We start from the raw sequence: 27645 nt of genomic DNA on the forward strand, positions 1-27645 counted from the left end.
CTGTTCTATGATTCTATGAAGAAACAGCTAACACCAACCCCATAATCATGGCAAACGATTTGTTAAAACCAAATAGCATCTATTTGCTGTGAGGATCAGATCCAAGTATCTGTATCTGTGCTACACAGTATTATTTTAGCAGTTTACTTACAAGAAAAGCTCCTCTCAAGGAGACACTTGAAACACGATCATATTTTGTGGACACATATACCAGTGCCACTTCTTTGGAACAGGTCTAACACCTGTCAACTTGATTTGAAGATGAAGTAAGTCTATGCTTTTCTAGCTAACCAGGAAAGAAAAGTCTTCTGAAACCAACATATGAAACTGATTGTTCAAGACAGATTCTGACTCAAAGACAGGATATGAGAAAACTCAACAGGAAGGGCTTTTTACAGCCTTTTTCAGTTTATTTCAGGTTTTGGAAATAGGCTAGAACTCTGTTCAAAATTTTGAGATCCCAGACTGACTGACTCCCTCTTTAGATACAGGTTGTTTTCACCAATAGTAGAGTAAGCAGTGTGTTTAACTGAACTTCTATAACTCTGCCAGCTGTAGAAAAATCTTTGTTTACTAATAAATGCTGGAGTATATGGAAAGAATCATGCTTCGAAAAAATCTATGGCTGTAATTACATATTGTGGTCCCAAAATAAAGACTAAAACCACCCATGAAAAGATCAGAAAGCAGTGAATACACTAGGGCACAGAACGACCATCATTATGTGGATACTCTGTATTACAAAAAACCTGTATAGCCTGGCAGATTCTTATGTACAAGATGACTTCTAAGCACTATTCCACATTTTTGAGTCTCTCTGCTTTTATACTGCAGATGTGAGACGTCTTGAATGCTTCCCTAACACATCAGGTAAACAATGTAGTTAAGAATTCTATACCGTTACTATTATAATTTTGATAGCAATAAAATATTCATTGTAGAATAGTCTGCAGATTAAAAAGACAAGCTAGAAATCACTAGCTAGAAATCCATCAGCTCTTCTGAAAAAGAGCACTGGGAAAGTGCAACTTAGCAAAGGTGTTGGGAGGACTATCATAGAATCGTTTAGGTTGGAAAAGACCTTTAAGATCATCCAGTCCAACTATCCATCCACTGTTATCCATCAGGTAATACTTCAGGAATAAAATAAAATAGGTTAGTTCATATGAAACTGTTTCAGTTCTCTCCTGGGATGTACTAGTCATGTGGGTGTCTCTGCTACCTTCCATTAAGAAAGCAGAAAAGCACGGGTAAGTAGTCACTCAAAGAAAAAGCACCTCCAGTCCTTTAAATGAATCAAAGCTAAATAAGTATTCCAGTCAATCCCAACGTTGTTCTTTATTTGAAATACTGCCGTTTACCTTCTGAAACAGCTTAATGCTGACTCAAACGAGAATTCTAATCTTCCTACCTCCAAAAAAAAAAAAATTTTTTTAACTTTATTTTTTATTTTAAACTTGAGTTTATGCTTATCATAGTGGAAAGGATAAAATCTTCTGAAAATTAAGATGTGAGTTCTCAGCTAAATTACAGAAAAATAAAAGGTTCTCATGTAAGGGCTTCCTTCTCACATAACGGTCTCTGGAGCACCAGCACATAGGTGCCATGGGTAGGGCAATAGAACCTATTTTTTTTTCTACTCATACACGCACACGTGCAAACACATACGAATGTATATACATATTAACAAATAATAGCTTCGTGCACATGCATACACATACCATGTGACAAGCAATTCAGTACCACTGTTGCCTTAGTTCATATAGATCAGTATAAATTTGTGTTTTAAGTTAATGACTGTACAGTTAAGGACTATAATATGCCTTAAAGCAGGAAATGAGTTTAAATCTAAAAGGGTCATGTTCTAAATCAACAGTACAATTTTAATTTAATACAACTTCTTAAAAAAACTTTTTATAGTAGGCATTACTTTAAATTTTAGAACACTTCATTCAAATTGAAGCAAGTAATTTTCAGACTGGTAGAGGTTTTTTTACATCCTTTCTCTATATAGAATCTTTTAACATTTATATTCAGCATCCCACACTGGAAGAAGGAAACAACCTTGGACACCATACAGGGCATGGACCGTTACTTTAGCAATTAATCTGGCATTATGGACATGTAATAAAAATTATAAACAATTACAAATGAGTGAAGTATTAATAATCAATGGTCTAAACTACATGTTCCAAGAAAAGGATACCTTGTATTCTGTGTAAAAGCAACTGCCTTAGAAACTAAAAGTCATAAATAAAAAGACACCTGCAATAAACTGCACAATACCTGCAGTACAGTCCACTAAATTTTATAATGAGAGTGGTCAGCATTTCTCTAGACTAACAGATAAGCAAGGACAAAAGGTGTTCTTTTTCTTTTTTTGGGGGGATGGGAGGAGGAACAAATAACGTTTGGAAACAGTATTTCAACCATATCTACCTTTTGTTCAGCATGTTCTTAAAAAAACTAACAACTACTTCATAATCAGATTTCCAGTTAATTTAAGAAAAACACTTCTTTTTCAGTAGAAGCTGATTCATTATTTCAGCTCACCCTCTGAAAAAGAGCCAACATTACAATAAATACCTAAGTCATTTGAAACAGGAAACTGAGTTAATTCTGTATTACTAATCCTTTAGCAAGTCAACAGTAACTGAATTCTGGATATCATTTTTTACCTGACGAATAATAATTGTGTAATATAATTAACAACATCTTGTGCTGTTCATTCTCTTTGGAAAAGCTTTTTGGGAAAGACCAAAAGTGATGAGTTTGCATTAAGCTCATTCTGCTTAATTGACCAACCCAAAGCAATACCAGTAGGAAGAGGACAGAATACAACTATTGAAGAACACATTTTAAGAAGTGTTTTTCCCTGTACATTTTCTTAAATCTTTTAAATAATACAGAAATTCAACAAATTGGAATTGCAATGACTCAACTGTCAGTCTTCCACGCCATCGGCCATATAGCTACCAAAAATGCAAGCACTGGACTGATATCTTCTCATCTATTGTAGCCTAATGCTTACATTTACTTAGTAAAAGCCTGTCTGTATCCTACAGCTTGTACATTTTTACAAGTTCAGCTAACCGCTTTGATAGCGTTCTTTCCACATTTACAGATAAATGAGTTTATTCTCAAAACCTTTCACTGCTCTAAGCTGCATGGCTGGGACTGTATGCCAGAGGAGTGCCCTCTGACATTTTCAGTATTGCAGACAAACATATTTTCTAAAAATTAAATTTAATAATTTTTAATAATAATTCTGAAATAGAATTTATTTTTTTAAGGTTTAATCTGGATTTCAACCATTAAGCTATTGCACAGCAGCTCTGATATCACAGAACTTTTGCTTAGCTCACTTGATTTCAGTGTTTTCCCTTCACTCAGATAATTAATATTATCAATGGACTTGATGCATCTCAGGTCTCTGAGATACTGGACATAATCCCATAACAACTAAGGCAACTAGGGCAACTGGTTTTTTTTTAGTTGGAGTAAGATCAAACACTGAAACATAGGGAATCAGGGAAGAAAAAGAACTCCAGGGCGAGGTGGGGATATGATGCCAACCAAATCCCAGCATTGGTAAAATAGCACAGTGTAGCTGTTGGAGTAATTACCTCCAGTCTCTTAAAGTTCATGAATGGTTTAAAGTGCACCTTGAATAGGTCAAAGTAGGATAAAAGAAAATCCTCCTAGGATCAGTTCATTTAGGAAACTAACATACCAGGAAACCACATGAAGGACTCCGAATCATTTATGTGCTAATTTTTAAATGCTGGAATATTTATTAACAGTCTTTAAAAAAACAAAGAAAACCAAAAAACCACAAGAAGTGTTCCAAATCCAGTAGAAGACAAACTTAATACAATCATCCTTGGTAGTCAATTACACAAACAAGACAACTATTTGGGGTTTTTAACTTAAAAAAAAAGCGCCAGCAATTTTTCTCTGTCATAGACTATTTGGGAAATTGAGGGACTACTTACTCAAGTCAAGAACATCATCTGTCTTTATCAGATCTTCCTCCCTTGTGAGTGGTAACTGAGTTTCTGGTTCATCTCGCAAGTGCAGTGATAGCGAACGGAGCATAAAGAAAACTCTGATTGCCTTGAGAAGTTAAAAAAAGAATATTAAAGTATCGCTGCACTCAGTACTACATATTTTAACAGAATCTTACAAATGTATACTCACTTTTACAACCCCTGAGTTTGTTGTCATGCAGTAAATTTACTTTTTAAATTGAGAAAATTTTCAAATTTCAAAGCCAGTTAAAAAAGGATATGGAAGAAGTTGAAACATGCTACTTATTTTCAACAAAGTAGAAGCAGCAGAGCTTTTATCCCACTGGCACACTTACACAGATTGTGACTGACAGGCCAATCAGGAGGTGTTTAAGCAAAACCAACCATCTTGGATTTTTTTTTTTATCATTATTTTAAGACTGATTGCATTTACAATACCTGTACGCTACAGACAACTACACAACCAACCTTCAGAGACTCTCACATTTTGAACTTAACACAGTAATAACTTTTCTGGCTGAGTCTATCTATCCAAGATGTCTGCAAATTGGAGAGAAAACAGTGGGGATTTTTGAGTTTTAATTTGCTATGTTCATCAAAACTAACCACGTGCAATACGGCATTCTTAGAGAACTTCATCTATATTCTCAGAAGGTCTACATCAGGGCAAAGCACTCTGAAAGCTGCACCAGTCCCAAGGAACTTTCAACAACTCGTCCATGAAAATAATATTCTTGTTTTGATTTAGAAATTAATGACAAATGGTATGCAAAGACTAGATAAAGTGCCAAAGAACAATCAACATTATTAGCCATATTTTGAAAGGCACCATTTATAATCCTCTTTTTTCTTACATAGTAATTCTGTGGCATACTGTAAATTAGCTGCTGCCTTACAGTAAAAGCATCAAATTCATGGAACAGCTACAGTGCCCAGGAACTCCCAGATTGCACGAAGTATTACGAAAAACAAATCTAAACTACTTTAAGGCAAACACCCTCACCCCTCTAATTCTAAAATCAACAGAACTGTGACTCCCATGAAACAGAAATGTGAGTGCTTGGCCAGCTATTATACTGGTGGTACTTTCAGAAACTTCTGGCAGAACAGGGATGAAGAGAGGGAAGTCATGTATCTGGCAGATGAATTCAGAGCACGTGAATTCTGTATGCTGTTGAAATCTAAGAAATTCCACCAATATGATTATTCAGAGCAAAGATTCTCAAGGGTATCTAACAAAAATATGATATTAACACTACCTCATGAGTAAGAGCAGAGTCACTTTACAACGGGACATGATCTCTCCCCTTTAGGCAGAATGCATTCTAATGTATTGTGGATTTACTGAAATTAAATAGAATTACTATAAAGCAGTTTTACTACCAGATGTTTCAAGAAGAATTTTGTTTAAAGGTTTCCAAATTCAGTCAAGAACAGCAACATCCTTGGATTTTTGGTAACCCAACTGTCAAACCCAACAAGTTGGGGTTGTTTTTTTTTTTAATTCAGAGGGCAGCCATCACTCAGCCTACTTTCACTTATGTTCCCCTCCGTCCTCTTTCTAATGTCTAATGTCACTCATCTCTAAACATGTAATCACATTTACTGCAAAATAATCTACAGGAGTAGGAAAGAGTATTAGAACTTTAGCCTTTGCAAGGAAAAAAAAAAACAAACCACAAGAACATCAGATGAAAAGGGAACTACGCTGTACTGCCTGCAATACTGATAGCCCTCAGTTTGCTAGCAATAGCAATATAAACCCAGTAACAACATAAACCCAAAAGCATGTGATTTGTGACTTCCTATAATATTTTATTAGATCTCAATAAAACAGCAGAGCAGTTTCAGTGGCCTAGAATTTTTTTCAGATGACTTCTGGGTTTTTTTTTTCTGAATTGCTATCTACATTGAAGAACTACGCATCATAACAAGGTGTACTTTGCACCAATTCCTTCGTTTATATACACACACCATGCACAAAGAAAGCAATTTGCAGGGAAAGCTATCAGTATTTTACTACATTCCCATGAAACAGCATTCTCACCAGTAGCTCAAAACCTTCTCTCAAAGTCTTTGCCTGTTATGTACTCTAAGGTGCAGAGTTCAAGACCCATACTGTTCATTACTTGCCAAATAAGCATGTAAATGAGTTTGCATTATTCTAGGTGACTGGTAAGCAGTACCATCTTTAGGACTACAGAAATCAGAAGGAAGAGATACAACCAACAAGCAGTAACTGGACTATCAACAACTCAAAAGAGCATCTGATTCTGGGCAGAAGGCTTGATCAAGCAGTAGCAGCTGATTTCAGAAAGCAGCCTAACAACTTAAAACGTTAAAATGACTATAAGTCAGAGGGGTTGGGTGTCTGGATTTTGGAGACGTGCCTTTGATAACTCAAGAGATAACTGATTTCTGACAGTTCCTCCTAAAGCTATTAAAGAATTGCCACTTTAAGGGACTTTCTATAGCCAAAGAACAAGTGAGAGCCTAAAAAAACCAAATCTGATCTCTTAACAGCTAAGAACTCATGATATACTCAGAGTATGGGACTTCCTCACTTGCTAGTGAAATAAAACTTGAGAACTTTAGAATCATGCCATGGGATGCTCAGAATTGAATCACTACCCATTTGAAACCTTCAGCAAAAAGGACCCCCAGCAGGTTAAGTGGCAGCAGCAATATTGCAAAATACACCTGAGGCTCAGCATATTGTTACGGCAATTCAGCCTAAGAGAGGTAGCCTAGCTGGAAGAAAGTAGTATAGGAATTCTAAGAAAGTCTAAAACTCCTAGAGCAATGTGATCAGGGGAAGGAAGACCAACAAGGAAGCATTCTGGGAGTTCTTGCTGATGAGAAAGACCGTTCCATCTCAAAGAATTTACAGGAATATTTGTATTAATTTTTGTATTTCCACCAATAAAAGTTAAGCTATTCCTTATTTAGCACATGAAAACCCATGGAGCAGTCAGTTTCCATTAACGTGCATTGCTAAGTATCATTCTGTTAAATGCCTCAGCATTCTAGGAAGCCTTTTTGCTTTCCAAGAACAATACTTTTCAAGATAGTTCACTGTACTTTATCAAACTTAACTTGCTGTGATAACAAAAGTTGTGTGGCCTATAATAAGTAACGAAAACAAGTTTTCAGAAGATTCCTGGAAACATGTTTTTTCTTCAAGAGTACTTGAATATAGTTATATATACACTTACACAAATGCAAAGCTACCCAAAGAACAGCACTTTTCAAATAATAATGTCATGTAGTAATAGATCTTTAAGACTTACTGGCACTACAGGGCTTATAGGACACTGCCAGATAAGGGCCAAGAACTGATTATCCCAAGAATGCTGATAATGGTGGTGTTATTCACATCAGTATCACCTCTACAAATTTTGTCAGTCATAAGAACAGATATTTTGCTATTTTTCTCCTCACTCTCAAGATCTCTATCATCAATTACTTCAGCAAGATGAACACTCCCGAGTAGAATTACATTTTTTACTACGTCTAGAAACACAAGCAATATGAAGCCAGCCAGCCTTCCAGTGGAAATTCTTACTATAAGAATATAATGAAAGGTAGACTGAGATACCAGATCACAAAAGAAAACTGACAATATATTAATGAGCGTCATCAAAATGCCTGTTTATGTAGATGTCTCCACAGTCTAAAAAATTAAAACCCCAGTGCAAGAACATATTGAATTGACTAGATACAAGAAATTGTAGAGAAAACAGTTTCTCCACTGGGACAGATAGATATTATATACTCTACACACAGGTTTGTCTTCATCAAGTCTTTATGATTTCATGGATGAAGCTTCTAACCAAGCAGCTTTCAAGGAAAACCATTTGTATTTCTAGAATTGTTCAAAGCCTTTGGCATCATTGCTATGAATGAGTGTAAGAAAAATAGTCTTACTCACTCTTCGTGTTCTTTCCACATCTCCACAAGGCAATCTTTTCACAAAATCAATACCAGTCAGTGGTGTCCCCGTTGGAGGCAACAGTATTGAGGCATCCATCATCAAGTACTCTACATTCATGGGTTTAATCTATAAAAATTTTTTAATATTGATTACCATACAGAACAATAAGCATTTCCATCTTTACTTTCAAATATAACTCATGGTTGCATATTTTAAGAGGAAGGAATTGTTACAGAGTTCTGAGAATTTTTTATCTGTCTTATTTTAAGATCCTTACATGCAATCTCTGTTTTCTATTTGCTCATTGTTCCCTAACACAGGGAACTGTTGAAGTTTCCATACTGAAAAAACTGAAAGGTTACAGAAGAAAAGCTATTTCATGAGTACTAAAAACCAAAGTCTGTCAGGTTTGATTTTAAGTTTTGACTCAAATTTGTAATTACTTCAATCACAAGAAAAAGTTTCCTATAACTTTTTCTCTCCAAAAAGAACTCTCTAGTCTCTAATAATGCAATAACTTTCACACTAAACAATTCCCTTCAATCTTGCCACTAACAGAGTCTCTCCCTTACAGGTTGCTTATTTTCATGAATAAACGATGTCTGAAATATCTATTCTTCTGTACCTTTGGACAATTTCATGCAAGTTCTATTACATACACACGCACTGGACACATGAATTTCTTTTTGCCAGAAAGCCAGCTGGAATGGCTAAAACATATAAAAGCCCTTCCCACAGCTTGTATGATATTCTGCATAGAAGAAAAACGCAGTCACATGGGCATTCCAAAATAGCCAGCTGTAACTGGAAGTGTTCCTGGCCCCTTTGCCATGGTCAGATAGCAGCAAAGCAGCAGACTGAAACAAGGTACAGAATTTTCACAGTGCAGTCTTGAACGGCTGCCTTGCACACATACAAACTCAAAAGTAGTCTTTAGTAATGTTTAAAAAGATACAGAAATCTACATAGACAATGAGAACAAATGAGAACACAGAACTAAAATTTCTAACAAGTAAATACTTCAGATGCAATTCACATGAGTGTACACTGGTTTAAAGAGCGTTTTACATCATAAAGGTGAAGAATGTTAAAAAGGGAAACTTGTTGCTGAAAGCAAAAATACTAAGGACTACAGCGTTCAATTTACTTGCTCCTCTGAACTTGTTCTCATCTAACATTAATGAATGACTTTTTCCTTTCTTTGTCATTCAGACAGAGCAAGTATATTTCTGCCTTCACAGAAGCTCTATACCATGTTATTTATACAACTCATCTGACAAGACAACATCAGTGTTACTTAGCACTTAAATCAGCCTGCCCAGCAAGTCATTTGCCAGCTAGGCAAATAAATATGCTTTAAGGAAAATGAAGTTCAAGTTCCAGAGTGTAACTCTGTAACTTATGGTAAATAAAAAAACCCGAGTCTCAGAAATAGAGATACAACAGAAAAACCTATACGTATACTGAACTTGCAACGTAGAAGTGATACTAGTATTGGTGCCATTTCTCAAACTAAAAGTACAGGAATACTTAACTACTAAAAAATTAAATGTTTCACTACATACTTTATTATTTAGGCTGGTAAGATACATGCAAGATGCTTCCCATATTGACACACTTACTGCAACACACCAACTGTAGATTTTTCAAAAAGACAACTAGTGGCTGCTCATTAAATCCCTGTACCACTGTGGAAAAAACCCTGTAACTGACTAGCCAAAGTATTTTTATCCGAATTCTCACCAAAGAATTGAAACAGCTAATCAGTTTTAAAACATGTTTACAGCTTAAATATGAACTGTCTGAGATTAAGCTTAGTAATCTGTTAAAACTTTCACATCCGGTACTGCAGCGCAGGCACTACCTCTCTTAGATGAGACAAAGGCTCCGGTATTTGCTCACTAGAACCCTGTTCTCTACTGGTAAGTAAGTGGCACTACTCAAAACTGAAACCTTGCTGGGCTTCAGAAAGATATAGGAGGATTTTCACATTGTTTAATACCTAGGGGAAAAAAAATTAATCCAATGTCTCATTTCCCAAGATAAAGTAATTTTTGTATACCCACTTTCAGAATGTAATGGTCTCTTAATTAATAAAGAGCTGTGAAATTTCACATAAATGATTTCTACAAGTGTAGACACAACTCCTCAGAGACAAAAAAAAAAAAACCACACCCCCACATTTTGTTATTCTACTCCTGGAAATAAAGATACCAGCATACTCAGTAGTTATCAATAAGTACTTGTTCTTGCTCCTGGGTTGTATTGGGGTTTGAGGATTTGGCAGGGTGGAAGGGTGTCACTTACTGTCATACTCCGGTATTCATCTTCAAACATATCCAGAAAAATTTCTTCTCCCTTTCAAAAAAAGGGATATGGACACATCATGAATCCTTATGGCTGTGGAGTCACGCTTGTTTGTTTTTGTTTAATTACATACTGGGTGTTCCTGCCTAGGACCTGGCAGTGGGGCTGCAGGGGCCTCTGCAAGGAGAGGCCAGGGCTGCTCCTTGCTGGACACAACCAGTTCCAACCACCTCCACCAGCCCTACTGCAGGACACAGCTGAGCCCTTCAGGAAGAGATTTTACACACTTGAAATCTGTCATGGATTTACTGCTCCTCATATAGAAGTTAATGCCTAGGGCTAAAAATACCAAAAAAAAAGACAAAAAGCTGCAGAGGTCTCCAATAAGAAAAAAAAAAAAAAAGTAAAATTCTAGATCATCATTTCAGATAAGACACAAATAAAAAGTAATGCCAAAAAGAAACACATTCCATATCACTGTCAATGATAAAATCCCAGAAATGTTAGATAGTGTGGCTCTGTTCCATGAAATACATAGCAGCTGCAACAAAAGCACATGACTGCTAACTTGACCTCCAGTACAAACCCTGTGAGACTGCTAACAGCCTTTTTGTAATGTATGTCAGTGTGGTATGGTAAGAGCAGGAAAGGAGAGGAATCCTCCAATGAAACACTTCCTTCTCTATCACAAACAGGAGTTCCCATCTTAAAAACAGTGCTGCCTTGGGGACTAGAGACTGGGCTGCAGACTTGCTTCTAATTACACATTATGTAAAGGATTTTTTGCTGCTTTTTGCATATATACCTTATAGAAACGACGAAGGAGATGAACACTTTCTTCCCTTGCACCCTAGAAAAGATACAGCGACTGTATTTCAGGGAGTAAATACACCATTTACTCAAAATTCACATTAAAAAAAAAAAAGCCCACCCAAAACCTCATACTTCAGAGGAGACTGTCTATTAATATTCCCATACTCATAGCCTTCAGCCCACAGTTTGACAGAATACCTGTCTTGCACTTATGAAAATACAACTTATGTGAGTTTGTTAGTTTCAAAAGCACTTTTTGTTACATTGTTGAGATGGATGACATACAAATTTGAGAGTGAAAAATTAAGCATAACCCTGCTTGAGAAGTTAAGTTCTTAAATAGCAAGGTGACAGCAAAGCTTAAAACAGAACATGGGGTATTGATTCTTTACATACACTGCACAGAGCCACCAATGGAAAGATGTTCTAGAAGCTAAAATTTCACATTTATGCTTACTGCAATCAGAAATGAAAAAAAGTTTATTCAACTATGCTACAAGACTCAAAGACAAGTAATGCTGTGACTGGTAATTTGAAAGAAAACAATTACCTCAAGGCAAGCAAGGTGAACATCTTTTATGATGCTGCCATTTTTAGAAAACACAAGCTGCTTCAGCAACAGACAGCCAAGTTCTAAAGTTGCCAAACGGATTTTTCCATCTATGAGAAGAAAATTTCAATACACAAAATAGTAGCAGTTTAAGCATCGCTCCTGTCATTACCTAATGTTCTTAAATGTTTCTACTCTTCTCTGCAATTGTCATAAACCTTGCTCCTCTGTCACACACACCCTATCTGACAAGGATTGGTGCTGATGCTGGCTTACAATACTGATGGCTATAAAAAAAACCCCAACTAACTGGAAGAATAACTTAAAGCAGAAGAAAATTTAAAGCAGAACCATGCAATAAGAAGGCAATAAAGATTAATAACTATTAGAAAAGAAGCCGAAAACAATGCCTTTATCAATCTGAAGCACAGGTTGAATTACACTAAAATTACAAAAGAATCACAAATATTTGGCATGGATAAAGCTGCAAGATGAAAGGAAGTTTTGTATATAGTATACTAATAAGGCAGAGCTTTTCCTTAAAAAAAAATCCAAAGGACTCAGATACAGCCTGAATGTGAGAATCTAGAGAAGTCAGAGTGAAAGAATGCACTAGGATTTTAAGCTTATAGTTTCAAAAGGATTTTTAAAAAAATAAAGATATTAGAAACGTATAGTCTGAGCTCAGCAATCAGTCCTAAGACAATATACCCAAGAGACAGACAGAGACCTTAGCTTTTGACCTCAACTCCCATCTACTGTTTTACAGGTTAGCACTATGCTGTCAGAAACTAAACATACAGAAAGGTCACTACCCCCAAAAAGAAGAGAAAAGGAGATGTTCTACACAGCATTTAGCAAGCTTAATAAAACCCCACTGTTTGCACCCCTCCCCAGAAATGCTTTTGTTTAAATAAATGCACTTCCTCATCTTGCACTCTTTCCTTCTGCAGTATGTACAAACTCTATACATAAATATGCTTTTAATCTGTGACTAGCACATCAGCCTAACAAGTTAATACTCTGTAGATCAGTCTTGCAAGTAAAACAAGCATTAGATTTTATTCTGCAGACAATCAGGAATTTGATGGTGCGTCAGTTTCAGGGGAAAACCAGTGCTACTCATTTGAAGTTTTAAGAGGGGAAGTGCAAGAAGAGATGTGGCTTGAACAAAGATCATGTTTCTGTGGAATAGGCCACTGAGCCTTGTATCCCTTATTTCACAAAAAAGCTGAAGTCAGGAAAAAACCTGTTGTCTGTTGTCTACAAAGCAGTTCAGAACTGAAAATGCAATCTGTGATTAAAAAAAAAAAAAAAAGGGAAAATTTGCTATCACCTCTAGAGACAAAGGACAGCTATAAGCAAAGGGTGCCATATAGTTTTCAAGACTGCTTCTCCACTGGGATTACTTTTACAAGCAAAGGTGCCACAGATCATATTTTCAGGATGAAATCCTACATTAAATAGAAATCACTATACATCTCATCATTTTTGTTCATTCAAAACCACAGAAGGTAGGAATTAAGAACAACAGATCCCTGTGTAGTTCTGAGTATAAAAACAACTATTTAGCAGAAATCCATAGTTTCTGGTTCCTCAACAACCAAGGAAAACCTGATAGTTGTCTTTCACAGACCATATCTACTTGTTGTTCATCAAAGAGCATGCTAAGCAGATGCTTTCCCCTCAAAGACAAGAGACTAGGTAGCATTTTTTTTCATCTTTAAAAATTTCAGCTTGGCAAGAAAATTAATATTGAAAAAGTGATACCTGGTTGCGCAGCATAATTCATTATCCTTATGAGCCCTTCTGCAAGTACATGATTATATGAATTTCTCTCTTCAGCATGTTGAGCTGGAAGTTGAATTCTCTCCAGCTTGACTGGGTCAATTCCTTTTGTGGGGGATGAGGGAAGAAAGGTAAATTAGAAAACAGGAGTATGCCTCGAGGTAAGCATTTAACAGACAGCAGCAGTTTTCTCAGAAGAGTGTAATTAGCAATAAAAAACTAAGCACATTAGTTTTGAATTTCTATTACAAGGAAAAGGAGGAACAACAGAAAGACTGAACACATTTATGTATCACTGGGAAATCTCAGCCATAAATAGAGCCTACTGGGTGAAGACACTCAAATTCCAAAGTGGTTGGTGACATCCAAACCATTTTGCTGCATCTGGAATTCTCAGAATATCTGTTTGCATCCAAATCAAATCAAAGTCAAGCCACACATCTGAAGAGCATAAAGGCTACAGGGGAAAAGATGAAAGTCTGATTTTAAATTCTGCTTTGGTAGTAAGTGATCAGTTCATATATGTTTTTTAAAAAAAAATAGGAATTCTGTAACTAGTAGCCTCTTATTTAGTACCCTCCCCAACGCAAGTCACCAATTCTCACTAACTTCTTGTATAAGGAAACTAAATCTATCTTTCTTCAACCTTTTCCTCTAAAATAGCAAAGTTATTTCTCAGAATAGACTGGTTACTGTAAAACCTCTTAGAACAAAACATAGTTATGGTTTGCTGACGATCTCCCTGTCCTTGTTCTAAAGAATGGTAACAAATAACTCCATAAAACAGAAGATGACTATATTGCAGTTTACAGTTTCTTCCAGCCCTGAACTTGTAGGTAACTCTACACAACAATGCCATTTGTGATAGCTGATTTATTTCTTCACTAAGCATATGTATTTGGAACAATTAATAAGGCTCTGTCTGAAGATTAATGACAGTGATACAAATGTTCTCTGTCATGATGAGACTGAAGAAAGGCGTGGGGAGGGAAGGAAGCATTTAAGGAACCAGGGCAGTCAGAGTACCAGCGTTCACAACAATCTAACAGTCTAGTAAAAAGCTACAGTTTTCCTTCTGGAAAGTTGCTTATGAGTAACATTTCTTAGAGAATATCTATATGCAGATTAAGCTCTCACAGAAGGACATGGTCATTAACCAGCAGAAAACCATTAAGGAGAGTAAGAAAGCACAGGGGAGGAATGAGGCAGGACCAGGCAAGCCTTCAACTAAGTGGCCAAATTGAAATAATGGTGAAAGAATTCATATTCAGCATCTTTCATTTGGTTGTCTGCCTGCCAAGGATGCAGAGTTCTGCATTCTTGAGATACAGTACATACTCTAGCAACATATATGAAGGGCTCCTTCTGGGATTAATGATCTCTCAGATACAATTTGCAACAAATCTATTTAGCTGCATATGTGTACCTCTTGGGATTCTTTCTTCCTGTTCACACACATATTTCTTGCTGGTGAAAAACAAGCACGTTTTCTTTAAATGCGTTCAAGAACATGGTGCAAAATGCAGACTCAGTATCCAAATGGAAGGAGTCATGACCTAAAGCCTCAATAGGGTGTCTACATTTAGTGACAAAGACTGAGAAGGCTGGCCCCTTAGAAGCAAGGCATGAAACCAAAGTTCTTGGTTAAGCTAGGGCAATTAAGATTTTTCTGAATGTGTTCTGTTGTAGCCTTCTCCACAGGGCCAGAATGAGCAGGATGGAGGGGAAAGGTGAAATTCAAACTGATCAGCTAGAGAATCAGAAACATATCTGAAACAGCCAATACACTGAAATAGAACACTGCAACTCATTTTCCTGTGGTGTAGTGAGGGCAAGCTTGTGTTGCATTCAGTCACAAGAAATCATCCTAAATTTCCAATTCATTACCTGTTTCCTTGAACTGATTCAAGCACTCACTAGAGCATTTACCATCTCTGTCAGATAGAGAGTAAATACATAATCAGATCCTAGACACACAACTTCTGGAGATTTATCACTTCCTGAAACTGGGGAAACAACCTGGCCTCTCCATGTTTGGAAAGAGACCTTCATGCCCTTTTGTAAAAGAAAAGGATCATCGACCCATACGTTGAGAAAGTCTGTAAGCAGGCAGATCTCTTGCATTATACTGAGTTCACATATAAACATTTGCTCTAGCTCAATCCTGAGGCACCTTCCATGACTGATACTGAATTTGGTGTAGAAAGAAGCAGCTGTACAGCTCCTGAGCTTTTAAAGAACAACATTCCCCTCTTGCATCAAACAGGGGCACTAAATCAGCAGCTTATAAAACCCCTCCTCTTCAAGACACAGAGGCACTGATTCCATGGCCCTCGAGGCTGAAATCAGTTTATTACAGGGCACAAGAGGAGTGGGCTGGTGAAAGACAGTGAAGACCAAAACTGGATGTCATTATCCGTCTAGCATGTAAGATCTAGGGTCAAGTATAGGGGGAGAAAGGAAAATAGCTTCCAAAAAGCAACAGGCTAATTTAAGTTGTTGACAAGGAAAGCCAATGAGTATAGCTGAAGGAATTTTTCATTTAGAGAGGGCTGATGTGACCACCAAAGAATGAAGTGTAGATTTTGACCCCTTAAATGCAAAGAAGGTATCTCCAGTTTTAGGGCCAGCATACTTTTAATTTCTTAAAAAGCAGATATTTCACTGCCCGTTTTATTTCTTTTGGTAACCCTGGATATTGGGTGAAAAATAAACAGCACAGAGATTGCTGAAACTAAGCAGCAAGAGGCTGCATCTGCTGCATTCCTCACTGTTTACAGAATTACTATAGATGTAAGCAAATTAGCTTTGAAACAAGAGAGGGTATCAGACTTTTTTCTGGGAACAGGATATTGAAGAGTGACTAATTACACTGAAAGCAAATACAGTGGACTGAAGGACTATGGTCTTACATAGAAGAATTCTTAAGAAATATAACCCTAGAGTGCAGGCTTACTCCTTTACAATGACGTTGAAAGACTTCTGGGGACTCTCTAAAGCTGCAACAGTTACAACTAATGATTTTGGCTATTCAGAGCTTCAACGAATGCATTTTAAGAAAAGAGAATCCATCTCTGACATCAGGGTTTTCTAGCACAGTGATGCTCAAAGTCCCTCAGGGAAAGACATTTTCTGGAAGGAGTATACTGGTTGCAGGGGAGGGTGGGAAATCAGAGATGCAAGTCAGAGAGGGCTAGAGCACGGCAAGGCTGTGGTGCTGTCTTTGGTGATATTAGTTACATTATCATCTCTTGTCCTAAGAGACTGTGAAAGCCCTGAAATTGTCTGCAAATTATAATCTCAGAGAAGTATTCCTTCATTCCTGGAAAAAGATAAAGCCATCAAGAGAATGGAGGAGAACAGGAGGGGCTCAGCTTAGCTAGTTCCCTGAAGACTCTCATTTCCACTCTACTTGCCCATTAGAGGTATCCTGAAACTAGAACAGAATCCTTACTTTTAAGCATGCCATCACACCTGATGCTCTTTTCCTCAGTTTACTGTAGCAGCTGATTCATTTCAATTACTAGTATGCTACAGAAACTATCCTCATAAGCAGAAAATAACTTAAATTCAGCTCTCAATTCCTGAAACACATGATTATTCACATGTATGAGTTGTTTACATTATTGCTCCATAAGGAATCTATTTAAAATGCACACAAAGATAAACAGCAAAAAAAGCTAACCATAATAATCCCTTAGAAAAGGTTACATATTCTCATACTGTCTGAATTATAATAAAGTACACATTTAATATAGTTTTGCTAGTTTATAAAATAATCCAGGCTCCTTGGGAGACTTGCAAGATGTATTATGGCATAGAACACTAACAACTTAAATAAGCCTTCAATCAATTATGGCACAATAGATGAGAAAGCTGTTGAGGAATTGCACAGTATAAAAAGAATTACTGAAGGACTGTTGAAGCTGGATAGAAATAGGCAATACATGACTTCCATAATCCCATCTGATTCTCAGGCCTTGTGCATTATCTATATATTTAAAGTATACAAAGATTTAATTTTAACACATGGGGGCAAGTTTTTACATTTTCTACTTGGCTTACATGCAGCAATCACAGTACAGGCGAAGTGGAAAAGAATTGGATCCCATATATATGTAGATCAAATATAGGGGGCTTCAACTGAAATTAAGAGATTAAAAATGAAACACAATAATCCTATTCCTATTCCAAGAAACCTACAGAAAAAAAAAGTTATCTGACACTCACAAAGCTTCTACCAAATCGTTCTTAAAAAAGTGATCCTTAGCAACTGTTTTTACTTACCGCATACTTATTTCTGCCTCCCCCATGTAAAGAATTTCTCACCATTTAAGTATGCATAAACATAAGTTACAAACAGATCGTGCCTGTCTAGAACCATGTGTCTCATTTAGTTTTCTCTGGAAAAAGCAAAAATAATTTACCTTTGTTGTGTGACATTGCATATAGAAGACAGAGCACAAAGAGGGCATAGTAATCATCTTCAGCACAGTCCAGTGCATTATAGACCATATCAAGAAAAGGTCTGCAGAAAGGAGTAATTTTAAAACAGTTAAGAAAAAGAACGTATCACAGAAAAATGAGTAACTATCTTGTTCTATATGTAGCTGATGGAAGAGGCAAATTTACAGTAATGCACATTTTCAGACATTAAACAAAAATTAACCTGTTTAAGAGTACTCTGATTACAGCCATGCCTTGCATTTACATTCTGACATTAATTCTGATGTTTTAAATAGGAAAGTATTATGTAACAAATCCCAAGAATTGATTGTTCACACATTTAATGGGTTGTTTGTAGCACATTTAGTATGTATGCAGAAGAGTTGTACAGCTTGTTTTAAGTGTATACATAAGTAGCTTCAAGAGCTGCTGTCACTGTTGCATAGAAAAAAAGACTACCTTAAAACTCATGTACTAAACAGACTTGAAAACTTTTTACTCTTACAAGAAAGCAGTTTTCACCAAAGTTTGGAGGAAGCTAGGTTATTTTAAAACAATCAGTCAAAAACTTCACCATCAAACAGTTATAGCAAAGAAAAATGAACAAGGAAGGACATTTGGATGGGAAAAAAAAAAGCTTTGGCCTGCAGCTGAGTTTCGTTTTCCCGGGTTTAAGCACGCGTGATCTACAGCGTATATGCAGGAAGCTACAAACAGTGCCAAGTTCATGCTTCACCTGTACCCTGAACAGACCAGAAAAGTCAGTTTAACCCAGAAGCCGTTTGGACAGACCAGACACGGCTGAGATTCAGCTGATATTAGCACAAGCCTCATAGCAAGGCAGCTTGGCTTCTTGTCTTAAGCTGGCTTGCATCCAGTCAGTTCAGAGCACAAGTAGAAACTAAATCAATTTTCACAGGTGGCCAGACAGATCAAAAAAAAAAAAACAACCCAAACCCCACACCCAAACAAAACTCAGGGAAGTGTCAGAGTCACCAGAAGAATAGAGCTTAGAACCTTGACTGAAAAGAGATAACTCCTACCTCTCAAAGTATTTAACAGTAAAAGGAAAAAAAATCATTACCTAAGTTACATCCAAATAATACACATTAAAATAACATCCAAAGTCATAAAGAAAAGTACATTTTCCTACCTTCAGACCTAGCAGACAGGAAGTATCAACTACAAACTTGTCCTTGTGGTTAGCTATGGGTCAGAAGGGCTATCAAAGATCAGAACAACATACTTCTAAACCTGTTCCAGACCTGTGGCGCCCTCATGGTCACACTTAATATATCCCAGTAAGCCAACTCAACCGAAGTAACAACAATGTATGTAACACTTCCCATCAGCTCCACACACATTTCAACAACATGCTCTCTAACTAGAGCCAGCAGTGTGCCCAGGTGGCCAAGAAGGCCAACAGCATCCTGGCTTGTATCAGGAACAGTGTGGCCAGCAGGAGCAGGGAGGTGATTGTCCCCCTGTACTCGGTGCTGGTGAGGCCGCACCTGGAATACTGTGTCCAGTTTTGGGCCCCTCAATACAACAAAGACATTGAGGTGCTGGAGCGTGTTCAGAGAAGGGCAACAAGGCTGGTGAAGGGTCTGGAGCACAGGCCTTATGAGGAGCGGCTGAGGGAACTGGGGTTGTTTAGCCTGGAGAAGAGGAGGCTGAGGGGAGACCTTATCGCTCTCTACAACTACCTGAAAGGAGGTTGTAGTGAGGTGGGTGTTGGGCTCTTCTCCCACGTAGCTAGCGATAGGACAAGAGGAAATGGGCTCAAGCTGCACCAGGGGAGGTTTAGGTTGGATATTAGAGAAAATTTCTTCACGGAAAGGGTGGTCAAGCATTGGAACAGGCTGCCCAGAGAGGTGGTGGAGTCCCCATCCCTGGAAGTGTTCAAAAAACGGGTGGATGTGGCACTTTGGGACATGGTTTAGTCTACCCTTGATTGGTTTAGTGTGGACTTGCTAGTGTAGGTTAATGGTTGGACTGGATGATCTTAAAGGTCTTTTCCAACCTAAACAATTCTATGATTCTATAAAACAAGACTATGACAAGAATAACAGAACACACTGTTCCTCTGTTCATGACATTGCAGTCATATGTTTGTGCATTTCTGAAGCTAGATTACAATGAATCCTCTATGATATACTTAAGTGCCACTGAGTTATGATCGCTCTTTGCCCAAGTTCAACACTGCTGTATGTACCCAAGCCAAATTTCCCACATGATGTTCCTACTGTAGATCTCAAAATAATGTAACTATTCAAGCAAAAACAGCCTAAAGAATTAGCAATGTTGAAAATAAACACGCCTTCAGTCTTCCTAAGCATTAAACAAGCCCTACAAGCCTCCTGACATCCTGAAATGGGGTGCTTTACACATAGCAAATGGAGTTCAGCTTCAAGGTCTAAATAAGCAAGAGGACCAAGATACCCAGGTTCGAAATTACTAAAATACTTAAATGCTAGATAACACTAGGTCTGTTGCCAGAGCAACAACAGATGGTAATTACCCTAAAAACTCACCTACAATGTAAAAGTAATGTTTATTTTAATTTTCTTAAAACCAATGTTTTAGGAAGTCAAAGCTGCAGAAATATCAGTAGCTGTTCCATTAACACCAATGTTACATAGTACTAAACAACTTCTGTAATCTCTAATGCATTTTTCATTGTTCTTCCCCAACATACTACTTAGATTTGTGAAATTACATAACTTCAAAAAACCATGATTACAGCAGTGAGAGAAATAATATTCATTCCAGATGCTTCTTCACAGCAGGTATCTATCTGCATTATCAAAGTCTCAACTGCAATAATCTGAAGCTGAAACAACTTCTAGGAATCCCACTCATCAACAGATCCTCATATAGAGTAAATATAGGATAGACCCAGAAAAACTTCAGCTGTAAGAAAGTAGCAACAGAAGGCACACCGTAGCATGAAGGTTTCGCATTCTGGAAAAAAAACTCTGCCGCGTAGCGTATCATAAAAGGAAGCCAATTTAAAACAAGCTTTTAGGCTTAAACTTCCCAGTAGTGAGGCACATCAAAATAAAATTACACCAAAAATACTTAAACTTTCTCTTTTATGCTCTTCAGAGTAGTAAAAGGGCTAAGGGAAATTGAAAACTTCACTTACCTTTTACAGCTACAGATTTTTAACTGCTGAAACTGTGCTGTTTCCCATTTATTTTTCAACTATTGGACAATTTTTGAAAACCACTTTTAATATTAAAGGCTACATGGCAAGTATATTTGAAATGTGTTTCTTAACTCTGTAAGCATTTTCTTCCTGTACTAGCCTTTTACTAGTGACTGGATAGAAGAAACAGATCAAATGCCATACAAGTATTCTTCAAATTATTCATCCTTGTGGAGTGATTCCAATTAGTGTAGGAAAGAAGCTATATATAGTTAAGCAAATTTCTTCAGAGATTTAGTTACTGTTTCAAATATTACATTTGTCATATAGAATAACACAAAATCTTAAGCTATAGCAGCTTATCCACCTATATTCCCAAAAATTCATGTACAAAACTAGGGCCAGAAATGCCTTATACAAAGTCTATCCTTATTTTAAAAATACTTTTAGCTCTGCACATTCTTTGATGCTGTTTATGTTTAGAAAAGATGCAAGATGCTGTCAGATCATATCTGCATATCAAGACAGTCCTGAAATGCAGATATTTGCCAAATGCATTGGCATCTCACATGTAAGTATTTTGCACTTTTCAAGACCTGAGCATCCTAGTTGCTTTAGTATTCAATGCAGTCATTGCCAATTTCTTTCTAAAAGCCGTTTGGCACATATTTTAGTCAAAATATCAATAATCTAGAATAATGTATTTTAAAGCCAGTTCAAGTCAAGGTTCGATTTCATTTTTACAATGAAATTAAATGTTATCTTTATTAATGAATGTAATCTAAGCTACACCAAAGCTATAAAGAAGACAGAATGAAATTCTGGGAATACCAGGCAGCATTTCCCAAGTTTAAAAATAAATTTGAAATCCTATTAAACGTGCATTTCCCCAAGGGACATGTTTGCAATTACTTTTGTGTCAGAGATGGCACATTTGGTTTCTTTTCTTTAGCATTCTAGTAACGAGAATGCAAAATTCTTACTGAGAAAGTGTCTTATGGGTATTTAATACATCCAAGTTTACATTTTGAAGTCAGGGCAATTTCTGCTCCCCGAAACACTTAAAAACTGCGTTTCCAAGAGAAGTTTTCAATAACGCTAAGATACGCTAATGGACCTGAGAACCTGCACATACGTTAGCAGGGTTTATTCGTAACCACTACTACTAAAATTCTGCAAAATTCAGCCCTGAACTGAGGAATTTTCCTTTGTTTTTTTCCCCTATTCCTGTATACCAAATTGACAGATGTGACCATAAATATCATTAAGAAAACTTCTTCTGGTTTAATTTAGAGGTTTAGAAAATTTTGGAACAAAACCCATGTATATTCTGGTTTTATCGTGTTAGTATTATGTAATTTAACTTTACCAACCTAAGGCATCACAATTGCCATAAAGGAAAGCACAAACTTTACAAAGGAACGGGACCATTTCCGAAACTGATCGGTAGAGAGGCCATATCCCATTTTTCTGTTGCCTCACTTATTTGTGATCCACAAGAACTGTAATTTTAATTGGAGGCAGATTTGAAATATTCCTTAAGAGAAAGGAGAGAGTTAATGGGAGGGCAAGTAAGGAAGCAACCCAGCAAAATATATTACAGTTCCTTTATACCTGTTCCAGTTTGTTATCTCACTCCCAGAGGCAGCTGCACTCTTTTCTTCATCTGTTGTATTCTGTTCTGTCACAGTAGAGATAGACAATTCTGACAGTTTACATCTCTCCATGATTACCATCTCGATTTCTAAAAAAAACCAAACCAAAACAAAAAAACCACCAACATTTGCTATTTTTAACAGTTATCACAAGCTCTTTTGTATTTTCTGTTTTGCATTAAAAGTGACTGATGCAACTATATATAGGAGGTATAACCATAACCTCAGAAAGGTTACTGAATGAATAGATGTAGGCAAATTTTCTTCCCAATAAAGAAGTTTGCTTACATTTCTTTAAGGAATTTAACTGCTGTAAGAAAATTATACATAAACATATGTAAAGAAAATATACAGATTATTTTGGCAAAAGAACAAGCAACAGTAATCCCCCTCCCCTTCAAATCACAGGAAGAAAAAACATCAAACCTCTTCCTGGAAAAAAAATTTCTTTGTGAAAATGCTGGTGAGATTGGGGCATGGGTGGACATCAAGTTTCATAGAGGGTGTAAATAGGTCCCTACTATTACAACAAACAGGATACCTGGTCCTGAGTGCTTCACACCTATCTGCTTTCAGCAGAAGTATTAGGACCAAAGCTATCTTTTGCTTAAGAATTTGGACAACTACTAAATGCACCAGTTTAAACCACAGATCATGTCATACTTTCCTCAAATCATGGTAGACAACACATCATCAGTTACTTGACACCATTTAAGGAAAGCCTTCTCAAACAGACTGTTTACCTAAGTCAAAATGCAACTGTTTGGAGAGGGCTGTTAAAGCATAAAGGTCTTGTTTTCAATTGCTTGCATGCAATTGTGCCACATTTTTCTCAATTTATGTCTAAACTAAAGACTAGTTTCTGATGTACATCCTTCTAATAGTTACTAACTAGTAAAATAAACAAGTTACAATATGCTGTAAGACCACTGATCCTATAAAACCAATTCTTAACATTAGTATTATGTCAAAAATCCTGAAAACATGCAATTTAAAAAAAAATCTAAAAGTTAAAGATGTTTTCTTCAGTTTCAAACTATTTAATATCATCTTCTACCACGTACTGTCGCTGTTAGCACAGTTGTTGAATTTTATCACTGAAACATGCATAAAATACTCCTGACCATCTTACAAAGGTAAAGTGGCTACACCATTTGCCTTACCACAGAAGGAAAAGTTAGAAAGTTGTGAAGTCTACTTATCAAGTGCACCATAACCATGTACACCTAGGTGCAAGGCATGCATTTCTGATAAGGGCTGAAGACTACAGGAAGATATAAAAACACTTTCATAGTTTTTAATCAGATTAGAAGTACATGTTCTGACAGAATGATTTAACATGCAACAAAAAATACAGCTAAAGACTGAAACAAATTGAATAGTCCCACGTTTACCCAGTGCAACAAGAGAACAAGTCATGTAACAGATCACAACTAAGTCCATACAGTAAATGAAAGTATCCAAATTGTAAGCACCGTTTTTATTTGCTGGTATACTCACCTTCATTTTCACTGCTTGTTCTGATGCCCTTTGAAATTGCTTCTGTACCTTTAGTTTTATCTAGGTCATCTTGGTTATCTTCAGATCCTCTCTCCTCTTCATCTTCTTCACCAACATTTTTATAGTTTGGTCTTTTCTGCACCCTTTTCTTCCCCTTCTGTTTGTTAATTTCAAGAGACCTCTCAAGTGTTTCTGTTGGTTTTATGAAACATCTGATACTTGACTTTGCCTGTAAATTTGAAGAGTTTACACTTAGTTACAGCAAGACATTTTTAACTTTAATTGATAAAGAAATTTCAGTTCATATAAAAGAGGGCTTTCAGAATGTAAATTAGTATACCACTTACAAATCTCAAATGCATTTTAAAATACAAGAAAGCAGGCCTCAAGTTGTATCAAATCATCAGTAGAACAATGTCTCAAAGTAACATATCCTAAAGATCTATCAATTAAAAAGTATGCCATCTTGAGACAAGAAGATATAGAACTACCTATTTCATCAACAGAAGTTTATTGCATTTTTTTCCCTTCTTTGAACTTTCCTAACAGGAGAGACAGCTAGTACATACAAAATTAAGACAACTTTTGCAAAAAGGATAAAGGCAACAAAATCCAAAGTGTGTGTTGACAGCAATGTATTAATATGAAATACACTCTTTAAATGTCTTTGGCAGTAACAGGGACAAAAACCAGTGCTCTGTGCTGCAAGCCTTTTTTGAATCTTAAGCTTCTCCGAACAGCCTACTAGTCCTTGCATCACCTACGAACAAATGGCAGTGACATCAACCTCTTTTGGGCCTCCAGACATTGACTTACCAAGTCCAGAAAACCAACATCACTTCATTTGTTAGACTTTAATATACTTGTGTTCGACCCAAAGATATCTAGTTTATCATAGAATCATAGAATCGTTTAGGTTGGAAAAGACCTTTAAGATCATCCAGTCCAACCATTAACCTAACACTACCAAGTCCACCACTAAACCAATTAAAGGTAGAGTAATAATTAATTTCATGTTTCCTGGCTGGAATATTTTTTAATGAAAGTAAAACTAGAATAGAATCATTAACGTTGGAAAGGACCTCTAAGATCACCAGTCCAACCATCAACCCAACACCACCAAGCCTACTAAACCATGTCCCAAAGTGCCACATCTACATGTTTTTTGAACGCCTCCAGGGATGGTGACTCCACCACTTCTCTGGGCAGCCTGTTCCAATGCTTGGCCACTCCTTCCATGAAGAAATTCTTCCTAATATCCAATCTAAACCTCTCCTGACGCAACTTATGTGTAAAAAATAAGAGATTAAGAAAAGAACTGGGAAGAAGCCTTCTACAAGTCAAAAGGCCTAAATGTTTCTCTGAATCTTCTGACTTTTTAAAGAGATTTGACAGAAATCTTGCATAAGTCACCTTACACTTGGCACTGAAACAAACCATATAGTACGAGAAATCTTTCACAATACCAAAAAACCCCACAATGTTAAATTTACCACACTTACATCCCCCAGTAACCTCCCGGATATATTTTTAGTTTGATCAAACTGCAACACAGGAAGGTTATAAACCAACCATAGTTACAACCAGATTACCTTTTATTGATGGCTTCTGGTCAGAAAAGTTGTAAGAAAGGGGAAGAACACATTAAGTCTTATTCCTTAGGGAAAAAGAAGAAAAGCAGCATACAAATTGCATAATGCATTTTCCCCTTCTTACAATTGCTTCCTAGAACCCTGTAGCTACTTTATGAAGAATGTATGTACTTAACATCCTTGCATTTCTAATACGCTGTTATCCCTATGAGCAAAATAACAAGAGAGACCAGTAGACAGCAATGTGCTCATAAGCACTGAACTATGGCCTGGTCCATCTCAAGAAAGAACGCTGAGAAAATGTCAACATATATGTTCTGTTCTGCTAAATATAACAAGGCTATATATTTAAAACATTCTAAAATCAGACAAAATTAATTTACCTAGTATATGGTTTATCTAAGTTGGTCATACAGTTTGAGATATTGCTTATTTTAAAATGTCTTTCAACCATATTTTCAATTATGGTTTATTGTGCTGGTAAAATAAGGCAGTACCAGTAATAACTTTTACGGGAAGGAGAAAGTAGGTTAAACAAGAAACTAAGAAACATGAAATAGGTAGAACTGGCCCACATCCGAATTATGCAGGAAAACAGATCTCACAGGAAGTAAGGTAAACCTTAGTGTGATGACTGCTAACAAGTTTAAATACATTCCATTGGCTACACGTATCCAACTCTCATCATGAGATAAGAGTTAGTATTTCTTCTGATGCCACCTAAAAACAGAAATACAGGGGGAAAAGTATGGAAAGAAATGTGTATCTTAATTTGCTATACTTTGAGGTGGAAAACCTGTTCAATGGAGGTTGGCCATTCATTACTGCCCTATGATGTCCAGCAGATCTCCATGGGTACGTTATTGCCAATTCATAAGCTATCAGCAGTTAGATCTGCTGGTGATTTTTCCCACAAATTGATTTCCAGTAAAAAGCACCATTTCTTCCCATTGTGAGAACTACCATTGCTCTTTTGCCCTAAATACCTCTGGATATGTTGCATTTATACACAGCCACTGCAACCCTTCTCAGCTTTTATTTTTGTTAAGTATTCTTAGTCTCCTATCATGAGGGCATGAGACCCTGCTTCTGGTAATCTCAGTCCATACTCTCTGCACCTCATTTCACTTTATTTCATCTTCTTAGGAAGATGAATACAGACCTGAGGTTCTCCTTACTTCAGGTCTTAGAAACTACATGTTAGTTAGGAACTGACAGTTACACTTCAATTTAAATATATCAAGACATCTCAGATGAGCCATGTTAGGTACAGAGCAGAGGCTAGAGATAACTAGGGCTCAACATAACAGAAATATCCCCAAAACAACAGGCTTAGGAGAGTATCAGAATGATTACCATGGGAAATTATAACAGAAAGGAAGTAGTGAAAGATAAATTTGGGTCTGACTTAAGAACAAACACAATTCTAAACTCAGTGTGCTAGTTTTGGCTGGGATAGAGTTAATTTTCTTCATAGTAGCTAGTATGGGGCTATGTTTTGGATTTGTGCTGGAAACAGTGTTGATAATACAGGGATGTTTTTGTTATTGCTCATCAGTGCTTACACAGTCAAGGCCTTTTCTGCCTCTCACACTACCCCACCAGCAAGAAGCTGGGAGGGGGCATGGCTGGGACAGCTAACCCCAACTGACCCAAGGGATATCCCAGACCACATGACGTCATGCTCAGCACATAAAGCTGGGGGGAAAAGAAGGAAGGGGGGGATGTTCAGAGTGATGGCGTTTGTCTTCCCAAGTAACTGTTTATGCATGATGGAGCCCTGCATTCCTGGAGGTGGCTGAACACCTGCCTGCCAATGGGAGGCAGTGAATAGACTCCTTGTTTTGCTTTGCTTGTGCGCATGGCTTTTGCTTTGTC

The 27645-nt window shown here is 36.9% G+C and overlaps 1 protein-coding gene across 3 annotated transcripts in view; it reads right to left on the minus strand.

Annotated features, from left to right (window-relative positions):
• CLEC16A (C-type lectin domain containing 16A) overlaps positions 1 to 27645 on the minus strand; it is an 86139-nt gene that overhangs the window by 37850 nt on the left and 20644 nt on the right. For 2 of the 3 annotated variants that reach the window (XM_075718066.1, XM_075718067.1), the window contains 9 exons: positions 24176 to 24404; positions 22635 to 22764; positions 17851 to 17951; positions 13406 to 13528; positions 11636 to 11745; positions 11078 to 11122; positions 10273 to 10323; positions 7963 to 8091; positions 3996 to 4116 (listed from right to left, as the gene is read on the minus strand). In XM_075718066.1, coding sequence (XP_075574181.1) covers positions 3996 to 4116; positions 7963 to 8091; positions 10273 to 10323; positions 11078 to 11122; positions 11636 to 11745; positions 13406 to 13528; positions 17851 to 17951; positions 22635 to 22764; positions 24176 to 24404 — 1039 coding nt within the window. The remainder of the gene's footprint in view (positions 1 to 3995; positions 4117 to 7962; positions 8092 to 10272; positions 10324 to 11077; positions 11123 to 11635; positions 11746 to 13405; positions 13529 to 17850; positions 17952 to 22634; positions 22765 to 24175; positions 24405 to 27645) is intronic. The other variant, XM_075718068.1, reaches the window with a different exon arrangement.

The sequence above is a fragment of the Pelecanus crispus genome, chromosome 11, assembly GCF_030463565.1.
Source record: "Pelecanus crispus isolate bPelCri1 chromosome 11, bPelCri1.pri, whole genome shotgun sequence".
Taxonomy (NCBI): domain Eukaryota; kingdom Metazoa; phylum Chordata; class Aves; order Pelecaniformes; family Pelecanidae; genus Pelecanus; species Pelecanus crispus.